This window comes from Dipodomys spectabilis, unplaced genomic scaffold (assembly GCF_019054845.1).
Source record: "Dipodomys spectabilis isolate Male_0828 unplaced genomic scaffold, ASM1905484v1 ptg000140l, whole genome shotgun sequence".
In the NCBI taxonomy this organism is placed as follows: domain Eukaryota; kingdom Metazoa; phylum Chordata; class Mammalia; order Rodentia; family Heteromyidae; genus Dipodomys; species Dipodomys spectabilis.
In genome coordinates, this window is record NW_024870817.1 from 39,573,219 (window position 1) to 39,586,843 (window position 13,625).

The window sequence follows — 13,625 nt, forward strand, 5'->3', positions numbered from 1 at the left end:
ATCATTTACATGTGGCCTGAGATGTCTATTTTTAAAATAATATTTCTGCAAATAACAAAATTTACGAAGATGCATTGCAGAATTTTTGTTCAGCAGTTCTATAATAGCTATTTCAAGACGACTTAAAAAAACAACTCCCCGGGGCTGGGAAGGTAGCTCAGTGGTAGAGCACTTGCCTTGCATGCATGAGGCCCTGGGTTCGATTCCCCAGCACCACATAAGCAAAAAGAAAAAAAGCCGGAAGTGGTGCTGTGGCTCAAGTGGTAGAGCGCTAGCCTTGAGCTGAAGAGCTGAAAGACAGTGCCCAGGCCCAGAGTTCAGGCCCTATGACCAGACCCAAAAAAAAAAAAAAAAAAAAAAAACTCCCCGTGTACTTGAAAACAAGCAGCAACATGCTGTAGTTTATTAATTTATAAATATCAGTACTTGCAATAAAATATCAAGTGTACCTTTTTCAAATTTTAAGTCTCTGAATGCTTCATTTCTCCTTTGGCTTCAGGCTTAATGCACTTATATACATTATCCATTTAGAGCTGATACAGACACTGTCCATGTATTGTGAAGGCAAAGGTCTCATGGGAGTGATAAAGCATTACATCATAAAATGTAACCATCAAAGCAAAAATACTATACATTCTGTAAACAATCATTCAAAATGAGCACTGACACATGCCAAAATAACAGTTTTCTACGAAATGAGAAACCTCTTGTAAAGTACATTCATTGAAGATAATTTCTGTTGAGAATGAAGCCTGTCCCTGTATTTATTTATATGCTTACATACCTTGGAAATGAATAACTATTACACTCATTTGCCAAGAGGTTGTCCTCTGCTTAGTTGGCTGACTGTTCCAAACAAGGAATACCAAACTACTTCAGGAAGTAATCTATAAATAATTCACCTCTATCAATCCATGTTAATAATATAAATACTATAAATGAAGCAGTAAATTTCAAATTTTGTGCAAGGGAAACTAGTAATTAGTTTGTTTACAATAAGGCTACAAGCAAAATAATCAGTACTAAGTCCAAGCTAGTAGCAAACCCCTGATCTAGCAGGCTTGAATTTGAATTACTGTGCAAAAGAGTTCTGGCATCATCAAAATCCTGTAATAAAATACTGATTAGGTTTTGAAATACAACTTTAATAATGGTACCATATATTCAATATACACTATGTGGAAAATAAACTACGTAGTTTGTGAGCAAGGATGGAAGGGAAAATGGGGAAAGCAAAGGAAGAGCAGACATTTCCTAACAAAAACTGCACTCATTACCTGACTTACACCTCTATACACCTTAATAATAATAATAATAATAATATTGGGGCTGGGAATGTGGCTTAGTGGTAGAGTGCTTGCCTGCCTAGCATGCATGAAACCTTGGGTTCGATTCCTTAGTACCATGTAAACAGAAAGAGCCGAAAGTGGTGCTGTGACTTAAGTGGTAGAGTGCTAACCTTGAGCAAAAGAAGCTCGGGGACAGTGCCCAGGCTGTGAGTTCAAGACCCAGGACTGGCAAAAATAATAATAATAATAATAATAATACTCTAGCAATGACATCAAAAATCCCTTAACAAAAACTAAGATAATTCATTTGTCAATAATGTCCCAATTTGAAACAAATAGTAAACACACAAAACCAGAGATGCATTTTCTATTGTGATATGCAGGGGTTTCTATGGTAGCATTCTACATTTTTTTTTTTTTTTTTAGGTCCAGTCGTGGGGCCCGGACTCTGGGCCTGGGCGCTGTCCCTCAGCTCTTCAGTTCAAGGCTAGCGCTCTACCATTTGAGCCACAGCGCCACTTCTGGCTTTTTTTCTTTTTGCTTATGTGGTGCTGGGGAATCGAACCCAGGGCCTCAGGCATGCAAGGCAAGCGCTCTACCACTGAGCCACCTTCCCAGCCCTATGGTAGCATTCTAAACTACCAGAGCCCCCTCAAAAGGGAAAGAAAAAACAGTTGACTGTCCATCCTTTTTCAAAGTTTCCAGTCCCTGAGCATATACCACAAGAATTAGACTGTTTCCTGGTAGGGGATCTGCAAATGATCATCCAATGCTTTGCTGGTCCAAAGCAAACCCACACCAAAGACTTGCCTCAGTGAGCTTCAGGCAGCATCTTTTCCCTTCTTTGATTTCCACATAGATATCAGTGTCTGTACAGTGCTATGCTGGCTTTTTTTTTTTTGGGGGGGGGGGGTCCAGTCATGGGGCCCGGACTCTGGGCCTGGGCGCTGTCCCTCAGCTCTTCAGCTCAAGGCTAGCGCTCTACCACTTGAGCCACAGCACCACTTCGGCTTTTTTCTTTTTGCTTATGTGGTGCTGAGGAATCGAACCCAGGACCTCATGCATGCAAGGCAAGCACTCTACCACTGAGCCACCTTCCCAGCCCCTATGCTGGCTTTTTGGAAACAAACTGGTTGTTGGTGGCAAAAAAAAATCATCATTTACTACTGCTCCCAGCCTCATGTCCTTCCTATGGGTTCCTTCAAACCAATGAAGCTCTGAACCTTCTTCCAATCCTGCCATACTGCTTGTCATCATAGCATTACAATCTGTCTCTGGTAGGGCTCAGCTGGCTGTGACCTCTCTTTCTTCTCCAGGGGTATCTCTTACTGCCCCATATTTTTTAAAGTTTACTTTATTGTTATTATAGAGGTGATGTACAGAGGGGTTGCAATTGCATGAATCAATGAGTACATTTCCTTATTTTCTTCTTTATTTTTTGTGGGTCATGGGTCTTGAACTCTGGGCTGGGTGCTGTCCCTCAGCTCTTCAGTTCAAGGCGAGCACTCCACCACTTGAGCCACCCTGTCACTTCCAGTTTTCTGGTGGTTAATTGGAGATAAGAGTCTCATGGACATTCCTGCCTGGGCTGGCTTTGAACTGAGATCCTCAGATCTCAGCCTCCTGAGTAGCTAGGATTACAGGTGTGAGCCACCAGCGCTGGGCTACATTTCCTTTCATATAGTGTCTTCTGCTCCCTCATTCTCTCCCAGTCCCTCCTGCCTCCTCCTATGAGTTGGATAGTTCACTTTCATCACTGTTCAGGGAGCTGCTCTACTGCTGCACTTTTTCACCATTTTTCCCTCAAGTTCTGAGCTGTCCCCACCTCCCCCTCCCAAAAATATACACGTGAACACACCATACATAAACTAAAGAAGACAGAGACATTAAAAACTAAAAACAGCCAGGAAAATTAAAGAATGATTTGAATAACTTGCCTGAAGCTACAGAACTTTTGTGCTGCAGCAAGGCTTTGAACTCAAGGACTTTGCCTCAAAAGCAAAATCTCAGAGTGCAGGATCCTACCCATCCTGGGCAGGTGTCCCCAGGTGGGTGGGAGACCTGGTACAGCCATGCTTGAGGGGAGAAGCAGTTCCCTCAGTGTGTGCACTGACCCCGTAATGAACTGGGAATTGGCCGAACACTAGAAGGCAGTGACAAGGAGCTTTCCCCTGGTGGACATTCAGAGGTTGAAGACAAACATCTAGGCTCTAAAAACGTGCTACCCTTTGTTTATTAAATACCTGCAAAACTTGTCTGACTTTAAGAACCTTAAATATGCCTCAATTTTCAGAGCTTAAGTACAGTCATAGAAAACAAATTCTTAAGTGAATACTGTAATTTTCAGTGACATCGAACTGAGTTTAAAGGTTACCTGAGGCAATAACAAAGTTGTCCAGTTATTGCCAACCCACTATTTTGGTGACTGAAACAAGGTTCAGTTCTGAATTCAACTCCAGTGTGAGTTAGGGCAGGGTAAGAAAGGACCTTTTGTCTCAAGCTGAAGTTCCCAACTAGGACAAAAAGAAAACAATCCTCCTTTGGTTCCCTTATATTAATACTTCCTTGCACATTTCATAAATGGCACCTGAAAACAAACAGGTCAAGTCATAGTTAAGCAGCTTTTTCATTAGAGAAACTTGGCTTTAATTAGGTTTTACAGGTTTGAAGTATTTCAGGTTTACCTTGCTCTCTCTGGGCATAGATCCCAAAGAGATTAATAAGCAGAAATTAAAGATATTTCACAGGGGAAGCAAAAAGCTCTGAATTTGGACCAGATTGTTCATACCACAAATATTAAGGAAATAAGTCAGATGCTGGTGTCTCACATGTGTAATCTTAGCTACTCAGCTACTATTCAAGAATCACAGTTTGAAGCCAGCTCAGGCAAGAAAGTCTCCAATTGGCTCCAAATTAACTACCAAAAATGCCAGAAGTAGAGCTGTGGCTCAAGTTGAAGAATACTAGCCTTGAGCAAAAGAAGCTCAAGGACAGTGCCCAGGCCTTGTGTTCAAGCCCCAGGACCAGAACAGCAACAATAACAAAAATTAAGGTAGGGAGCATGCAGCACCTATATATCTCTGAGTGATGATCTTGGGCAGAAAATTGTAGAAGGTAGAACAAACTAGGGAGGTGTAGGGATGCTGCCTTCCATGTCCCATCTACAACTACATTGAACTACGTTTAAACAGCAAGTTGGACAGTAAGGAATGGCCCATCAAGAAAGCATTGTGTAAGATGGAAGGAGCCACTGATTTGCTGTTCAAAGTAAATGGTCTGAATTGCCCTTATGCAGTGAGGACACCAAATTCTGTCTCTAGACCAACTTCATTCTTGAATTTCCCACTTGCTTTTCAAATGCTCACTCAAGCTTCCCTGTGGATGTCTGGCAGATAGCTCAGGCTTAATAGGCTTAAATCCAAGACTCCTTATCTTCTCCAGAAAATTTTTTCCTTCACTTATTTTTTTTCCCTTACAACTTCATTTTTTGACTTACTTATGCCAGAAAGTTTGAGGTTTCATACAATTCTAACTAAGAAAAAACATTTTAAAAATACTCCGTAAATTAAAATATTCTTTTATGACTGGGATGCGTACAGTAAATGTCTTAAAAGTTTTTTTCCATATCTCATTAAGCACAGTGGAAGTATGTATAAGTTGATATGGATTGTATAAAAACACTTGAAACCTGACTGAGGTCTATCTTTAAAGGCCTAGCTGAAATTCAGGTGCTGGTGGCTCACATCTGTAATCCTCACTACTCAGGAGGCTGAGATCTGAGGATAGAGGTTCGAAAGCTCAGGGATAGTACCCAGACCCCAAGTACAGGATCCATGACCAACTAATAAAAAAAGACTTCGTTGGATAGAATTCATATTTCTGGATATTAATCAGCCCTTCCGAGGCTCCATTGCTTTAATGTCTTTGCCTGGGTACATAAGCCCAGACTCAAAGTTCTCCTTAATTTGTCCTGTCCCCCAACTTTGAGCCCCCTTTTAATCTCTTGAAATACCTGTTGATTCTACTCTCTTAACTCTGTCATCATTCCCACATCATCTCTTGCCTGAACTACTGCCCCTGATTGGGCTTCCAATTTGTCCCTCTAATCACTTTCCACATATCAGTCTCTTCAACAAAAGATATTATCTCTCTCTCCATCTTTTCAATGGCTTCAGGTAACATTTAAATATCTAATACAGTGTACAGGGCACTGTAAGATCTTGCTGCTGACGTAGTTTCACAAAGTAATTAGGGATCTAGGTCCGGTCATGGGGTCTGAACTCTGGGTCTGGGCACTGTCCCTCAGCTGTTCAGCTCAATGCAGGTGCTCTACCACTTGAGCCACAGAGCCACTTCCGGCTTTGTTTCCTTTTTGCTTATGTGGTGCTAAGGAATGGAACCCAGGGCCACAGGCATGCAAGGCAAGCGCTCTACCACTGAGCCACCTTCCTAGCCCATGTCTGGGTTTTTTGCCAGATATTTGGAGATAGAGTCTCACAGATATTTCTGCATTGCTGGCTTCAAATATTTATTCTCATGGGCCATCCACACCTGGAAGAACTGGAATTGACAACAGTTAAAAGTAGTTTTCAAGCAAGCCCCAGCACATACAAGTACCAGCAAGTACCAACACACACAAAACAAGATCGAGGTGCTGGTGGTTCACACCTATAATCCTAGCTACTCAGGAGGCTAAGATCTGAGGATCTTGGTTTGAAGCCAGCCCTGACAGGAAAGGCCATAAGACCCTTATTTCCAATTAACCACCAAAAAAAAACCCCAGAAAGAAGTGTAGTTATCGCTCAAGTAGTATGGCACTACCAAAAAGCTCAGGGACAGTGCCCAGGTTCTGAGTTCTAATCTCAGGACCAGGACATACACACACACAGACACACATGCACACACACAAAACATAGAGTTTTATATTTTTTAAAAAAAAAAACAACAAAATATCTAGTGTAATAATATTATTAATTCTCAAAGTCAGTAGTGAAGTGGTGCTGTGGCTCAAGTAGTAGAGCACTTGCCTTGAGCTGAAGAGCTGAGGGACAGTGCGCAGGCCCAGAGTTCGAACCCCATGACCAGCAGGAAAAAAAAATGGAAAATAAAGGTCAGACAACCACAAAGGTCATTATTGGCCTCAAGACCCTTGGCTCTCAAGGCAAGTAGTAATCCACATGTAACAGATGAGGAAGTGAAGATTCAGCAATGTCTTGCCCAAGAAGGTCAATGAAGGTATGTCAATTTGGACGGGACATTTGGACCCAGTGCCCTTTGCACTGTACAACAGCCATCTGGATGGGTAGTAATAACTGGATTTCCCAGATTCTTCCTATTCACCCACAAAGCTTTTCTAGGAAGAAGTCTGATATCTGAACCCTCATGAATCAACTGCCCCTCCCATAATGTTGCCTAACAATAGCCTGAGAGGAGACAGGCCGGCCACCTGTCCTTTGGCTCCACCCAGGTGATTCTGAGCCAGGGAATCTCTCAAGTTGCTATTTAAGTGTCTGACTATGAAATCCATTCCTTGCCTCTCATCTGCCTGCCCAGGACACACCAGCCCATTCTCCCTATTAAACTTCTAAATTTGTGGAGAAATTGGCATTTTTGATGGCATACACTGGAATACGATGAAGTGGACCGCACCTACTGTTCATATGGAGACTAGCAGCTTCCCTATTGGAGTGGTTCTGGAAAATTCGAGCTGAAGGTATCAAGAATTCCTGCTCTAGGATGTGCCCCCACGGTGGAGTAAGATGTTCCTGGTGCCCCAGCTCTCCTTCTAACGTGTCATAGGTTCTTAGCTTCTCTCAGGTCAGAGGGCTTCATTGGGACAGTGGACTAAATAGTAGAAGTGTCTGTCAGGTCCAGTGCTGTCCAGCGCTGTCCCTCGTGCCTGGATGCCGCCCCTCCCCACTTTACTTCCTAAATCTCTCCCTTGTTCCGGGAGCAGGGAATATCTCAGAAAGGACTGAGCTTCTGGGGCAGAGGTTAGATTATGATGTCCTTAATCAGAACAGGTGAGCAGTTCGATGAATCTAGAAAATGTCAACCCTGCGACACATGAATGTTTTTAACCTCCTACAGCCTGAGCTTATTTCGCTGGGGAGAAAAGCTCGGAGCAAAGTACTATCTTGAAGACCTCTCAAGCTCACGGTGAGGTTGTCTGTGCAGTTTGGGGTTCTGTTGGATCGGTCTGGCTGCTGGACCTAGTTCCTACATACACAGCAGCCAAAGCTCGGCTCCCTGAGGAAGGAAGGAAGGAAGGAAGGAAGGAAGGAAGGAAGGAAGGAAGGAAGGAAGGAAGGAAGGGAGGAAGGGAGGGAGGAAGGGAGGGAGGAAGGGAGGGAGGAAGGGAGGGAGGGAGGGAGGGAGGGAGGGAGGGAAGGGAAGGAAAGAGGGAGGGAGGGAAGGAAAGAGGGAGGGAAGGGAAGGAGGGATATTGATGGAAACACTCGCCAACGACTCCTCATTACTTGTGAGTCCCTGGAGAAGACTGTGCGGGCCCGATTCTGGTCCGCCCTTCCTTCTGAAGCTCATTAGTGAACTTTCACAAAATTAGCCGCTCTGGGTTGGAGCCACGCGGAGGCTGCTCGCAGCGTGGCGGGACCATCTGGCCAACGAGGGTCTTTCTTTGCTCGGGGACAGACGAGCCTTCTGGCTGGGTCCGCCTCTCACCTGGCAGGGACCTGGCGGGCCCTACTCCGCGCGCGCCCAGCTCCCGCCAAGTCACCGGCTGCGGTCGCCCAGGTAACGCGGGACGCACGCACGGCGCGCGGTGATTGGCAGGTGAGCGGCGCGCGCGGCTTCCCCTCCCCTCCGCCCCCCTCCCCCGCCCCGCCGCCCGCAGGGGGAAGGGCGGCGTTCCGGGTCCGGGAAAGCGCGGCTCTCGTGCCGCTCGCGGCCCAGCCACTGAGAAGCCGCGGGTGTGGCAGAGGGAAGGGGCAGGCCCAGTACTTAGGGGTGCGCCAGCCGCCGCGTCCCGCGTTTCTTCCGCGCGCACGATTCCGCCCGGGCGCTGGGGGGCCGCGGAGCGGCCACCGGGCTGCATCATGGTGACCCCCTCCCCGGCCAGCCCCGCGGCCCGGGTTGGGACGCGGGACAGCAGTCACCACCTCCGGGCCCCGGTGAAGAAGAGCCGGCGCCCGCGCCTCCGGAGGAAGTTGCCGCTGCAGCCCCTGCTCCCGCGCCCGCTCCCCGGGGACTCTGGCGTCGGCGACCTGTCTGAGTCCCCGAGCTCGGGCTCGGACGGCGCCGACAGCCCTGGGGCGTCGGCGACTTGGGGCTGCAGCCCCCTGCCCGGCCCGGCTCAGTCGTGGACGCCGCTCGATCTCCAGACCTTCCGCGACTACGGCCCGAGCTGCTACGCCTTCCGCAGGGCGCAGGAGAGCCGCTTCCACCCGCGGGCGTCGCTGGCGCGGCAGCCACAAGTGAGGCCGCCGCCGCTGCTCCCGTCCTGGCTCCCTCCTGTCCGGGCGGCCGCCCTGCGCGCGTCCAGGCCGGTGCAGCCCAGTTCCCGCTCCCTAGACGGATCAAAAGGAGCTTCCCAGAGCCGGGGAAGCCGGCCTTGCTTTTCAGATGGAGAAAAGTGGGGAGGACTCGGCTTCCAAGACCTGCCCCAAGCCGTCACGCTAATAGTTAGTGGGGGCAGCGTGGAATGCATGGAGTTTCTAGGTTCGAATTCGGACTCCTGTTTTACAGTCCCACTCCACTCTCCCTCCACCCCTTTTTTTTTTTTAATCTGCAAAACGGACTGCTCCCCTACCCCTGACCTTGCACTGAATTGCTGGGATTGCACGAGGGGACGCTGTGCGCCCCGGCTGCCCAGCGCGGGGCGTCCGGCCGGGCATGTCGACCTCCAGCCTGAGTTCTCGCGCGTTGCGCACGTCCCCAGTTTCCGTGCTTTCTGTCTACCTTCGGGGAAGCTCCCAGGGTCTCCCGATCCTTCCTCTCCCCAGCCTCGTCTCCCCGCTTTCCTAGCCCTAGGCTCAGCGGGCTGCCTCCCTCCACCCCCCCTGCAGGTGACGGCCGAGTCTCGCTGTAAGCTGCTCAGCTGGCTGATCCCCGTGCACCGCCAGTTCGGCCTTTCCTTCGAGTCGCTGTGCCTGGCGGTGAACACTCTGGATCGCTTCCTCACCACCACGCCGGTGGCTGCAGATTGCTTCCAGCTGCTCGGAGTCACCTCTCTTCTCATCGCTTGCAAACAGGTACTCCCTTCTTCGAGGCCTCGGGGAGGGGTGCAGCCAAACCCTCCACTTTCTGGACACCCCGGCTTTCCAGCGCACCGCTCAGCTTTGGGGTCCTTCCACTTCTTTTCGGGGACGCTTGCAAATCAATGCATGCCACAGCCGGACCTTCTCACAATTCTCCCGCCAACCAATCCTTTTCAGCTCCTAAAGAGATAATCTGTAGTCAATCCCCAAAGCTCGGTGGCACCACTATTCTAGTCTGCGAAGGAAGAAAACGAACAATAAAAAGCAAATCTCAAAACTTTCCCCGACCGCTGTGTGCCAGTGGCTCAGACCTGTAATCCTAGCTGCTCAGGAAGCTGAAATTTGAGAATCATGGTTCGCAGCCAGCCCAGGCAGGAACGTCCGTGCCACTTAGCTCCAATAAACTATCCCAAAAGAGCTGGAAATGGGGCTGTGGCTCAAGTGGTAGAGTGCTGTCCTTGAGCACAAAAGCTCCGGGACAGTGCTTAGACCCCGAGTTCCCCCCCCACCCCCCATTTCCCTTTCAGTGGAATCATGGGGTGCCAGGCGGTGGGGAAAATGTGCAGTGACCCCAGCAGCCCTGCTGGAAGGGATGAAGGGGCTCCCGATTTTCTCTCAGTTTTCAGATATGGATGGGCCTCCGGCCCCCGGAAGCTGCCAGGGGCGAGGGGGGAGCGGGGACCTAGCACACCCTGTATTTCAGGTGGAGGTACACCCACCCAGGGTGAAACAGCTCCTGGCCCTGTGCTGCGGCGCCTTCTCCCGGCAGCAGCTCTGCAACCTCGAGTGCATCGTTCTGCACAAGCTGCACTTCAGCGTGAGCGCGCCCACCATCAGCTTCTTCCTGGAACATTTCACTCACGCGCGCGTGGAGGCCGGCCACGCAGAGGTCTCGGAAGCCCTGGAAGCGCAATCCCTGGCGCGGGCCGTGGCTGAGCTGAGTCTGGCCGACTATGCTTTTACCAGTTACACCCCCTCCCTGCTGGCCATCTGCTGCTTGGTGCTGGCGGACCGCATGCTGCGGCTCCCCCGCCCCGTGGACCTGCACCTGGGCGAGCACCCTGAGGAGGCGCTGCAGGACTGCTTGGGCAAGCTGCAGCTGCTGGTGGCCATCAACGGCACCTCCCTGACTCACATGCTACCCCTCCAGATCTCCGAGAAGTGCAGCCTGTCTCGAGCTTGAAATAAAACACACACTCAGGCTCCTTATGTTTCAGCCTGGATGTCAGCCCTCCCCCCCATGGCCTCCGAGGAGCACAATTATGACCAGCCCAGGAAGGTCCGGGATTTGGGCTTGCCGCCATCCTGCTGTTTGTAAACAGTGCACAATAGCAGCACCTGGTTGTTTATTTATTCAACCCTTAGAGCGCACCAGGGAGCTGTCTTGCCCTAATACACGGGCTATCTATCACGGTTTGTTTGAATGCTGCTATATTTGCCATCTGTCTTTCACAGAAATGAAATTAACCCTGAAACAGGGGAAGTTGGCAATTTGTGGATCCTCCTCAACCACAGCTTCCTTCTGCAGTTAGCATCTCCATGAGAAGTTTTTAGCCAAGGTGTAATTAGACCAGTCAAGTTCACTTACCTGTCTGGTCCCATGACCCTGCTGGGAGGAGACTGACGCTGCCCCAGGTGCCTGTGGTGTGTGCTGAGGTGTGAGGCTGAGTAGAACAGTCCGTGCTGTCCAGAAGCCACCTGCTGCACTCATTACACAGGCGATAGGGAAGCAGAAAGCTGTGGGGACCAGGTAGGCACACTACACCCGCAGAGGGTGAAGCCCCATATTCCATTACAGAGAATCCCACGAGCAACTGGCAAAGGGTGGAAAGAAAGGCTTTGCAGGCTGAGAGCTGTCAGGTGAGCCTCTCTGCTGTAATCACATGGATCCTCTGATGTTCACACGTAGCTGTGGGCCCAGGCTAACAATGGCACGATGGTAATAAAGGCTATGTTAGGTGCTCACTTTGTACTGTGTACGTCTTCAGCATTTGTTATGTCAAACATAGCCTCTAACAATTCTGTGAAGCAGTTTTTCACAGGATGTCATGGGACAGAGAATGATGGCAGGTGAACTTATTAAAGAATCCTACTCTTCACACTGTTAAACAGCTCCCATGGATATTTTTCTGGACATGCTCAAAAACTCTACCTGAGGTATATGCCTCACAAGTTATTAGTAAGAGTTCTCCGCTCGGGGCACCATTCTTGTTTAGTCATGCCACAGATGGAGAAACTAGACTTGGAAGTGACATGGCTGGCTGAAATGTCTGTGATTTTATGGTGATCACAGCTTCATTCTCATTGTCACAAATTTGCTATAGGCCTTGACCCTCAGTTCTACTACCTGCAGCTCTACAATTGCTACCAGCATGGTGGTGAAGTTTAAGTGAGATTAAGCTTAAATGTTCTAAAGTAGTATAAAATATCAATTAAATACATAAGTGCATCCCAAGTCTCATCTGTAGCATTTATTTGAGAGATCTGAGCTTTATGGGGAGGTTTCATATAACCTCGTATCTCAGCACAGGGCCTGGCACTTAGCAAGCCCTCAAGAAGGGAAGACCAGTGGTAGCCTACACAGTGAAGAAGGTTTATGTGGGGAAAGCTTGGAGCAAAGAAACAGAGATAAAGCAAATCGGGGAAAGTGTTAATAACGGGTATGGGGGAGTGTGGTCCATGTACTGTCCCCCAAAATTTCTGTATGCTTTGAAAAAAACTTAGAAGAGTTTTTGAGGAAGAATTCTAGTCACTTGCCCCACTGCATTTAGAGTAAGTAAAAACATGACAAAAATAAAATCAAAGCAAATTTAGAGAATTGTCTTTGTACAATTTTCAAGTGACTTCCAGAGCCTGGGCTGTCTGACTCTGGTTCTTCCAGCTGGAGGTGTAAGTGCAAAGCTACTTTAAAAAAATCAACATAGGTGGTGGTATGGACCAGGCCTTAGGGATGGGGAGCTGAAGGATTGTGATTTCAGAGCAGTGAGAGATTCCCATCTCTCAATAAGTTGGTATTGTGGCAAATGCCAGTGATCCCAGTTACTTGGGAGGCTGAAGGCAGGAGGAACTCGGATTTGGTCTGAGGCTGGATCTGGGCAAAACAGAACACTCTATCTGAAAAATAACTAAAAGATCTGTATCACTCAAGTGGTTGAGCACCTGTCTAGCAAGCATGAGGCCTTGAGTTCAAACATCTGTACCACCAAAAACAACAAAAAAACCCTACCAGTCACTTTACATAACTAACCCCTCTCATGTTCATAACACTGTTGAGGTAGGTGGTGGTATTTTTCCTGAAGACCTAGAACACAAATGTGGCGGAGTCTAATCCCCATCCTTGTGCACTCTGACTCTAAACCAGAGCTTCTCCCCCTAGCAATACTATACCAACACCAGTGGGCAGACCTGCAAACTCAGTTCTTATGTCAGAGGGTCTCCTAGTCTCCTCCAACCTACCATTCTTTATTCTCCACCATTGCAAGTGATACCTTGTTTCTTCATCCAGAAAATGGGTGCAAATAAACTGATACTTAAAAAATATTGGGCTTGCTAGGCAGACCACCTGGACCACACTAGACTGACATGGATCATGATCTCCTTATACATGCTTCAGACATAATGGGGATAAGAGGCCCCTCCTATCACCACCCAGATCATTACGGTTGAGATATAGTCTCACCAACTCCACTACCACATTTAAACAGGGATCATCCTGACCTTAGCCTCCCTCCAAAGTAGCTAGGATTACAAGAATGAGTCATTGTGCCTGGAAGTCCTGGAGTTTAAAGTCAGGGCTGAGCACTTGGTAGGCAGGGGCTCTACTGCTTGAGCCATGCTTCTAGTCTGATCAGAACACTTTATTTTTGTCCATCCTGGGGCCTAAACTCTGGGCCTGGGCACTGTCCCTCAGCTCTTCAGCTCAAAGCTAGCGCTCTACCACTTGAGTCACAGCACTACTTCTGGGTTTTTCTGCTTATGTGGTACTGAGGAATCGAACCCAGGGCTTCATGAATACTAGGCAAGCACTCTACCGCTAAGCCACATTCCCAGCCCTCAGGGCCCTTTAAAAGAGGATCTTTGGCTTCTAGTATTAAGTAGAAGGCAAAACCAAGGTATGCTT

General features: G+C 48.3%; 1 protein-coding gene across 1 annotated transcript; it reads left to right on the forward strand.

Moving 5' to 3' along the window:
• Positions 1-8,344: 8,344 nt before the first annotated feature.
• Ccno (cyclin O) lies at positions 8,345-10,688 on the forward strand. The gene is made up of 3 exons (XM_042690720.1): positions 8,345-8,722; positions 9,314-9,499; positions 10,209-10,688. Exons 1-3 carry the CDS (start codon positions 8,345-8,347, stop codon positions 10,686-10,688), a joined length of 1,044 nt encoding a protein of 347 aa, XP_042546654.1.
• The last annotated feature ends 2,937 nt before the right edge of the window (positions 10,689-13,625 follow it).

What these genes read in the sequence shown, in the direction of transcription:
- Ccno (XM_042690720.1), top strand. Translation starts at nt 8,345, where the DNA reads ATGGTGACCCCCTCCCCGGCCAGCCCCGCGGCCCGGGTTGGGACGCGG. An exon ending in CGCTGGCGCGGCAGCCACAA is followed by an intron (nt 8,723 to 9,313) that starts GTGAGGCCGCCG and finishes CCCCCCCTGCAG; the next exon opens with GTGACGGCCGAGTCTCGCTG. An exon ending in TTCTCATCGCTTGCAAACAG is followed by an intron (nt 9,500 to 10,208) that starts GTACTCCCTTCT and finishes CCTGTATTTCAG; the next exon opens with GTGGAGGTACACCCACCCAG.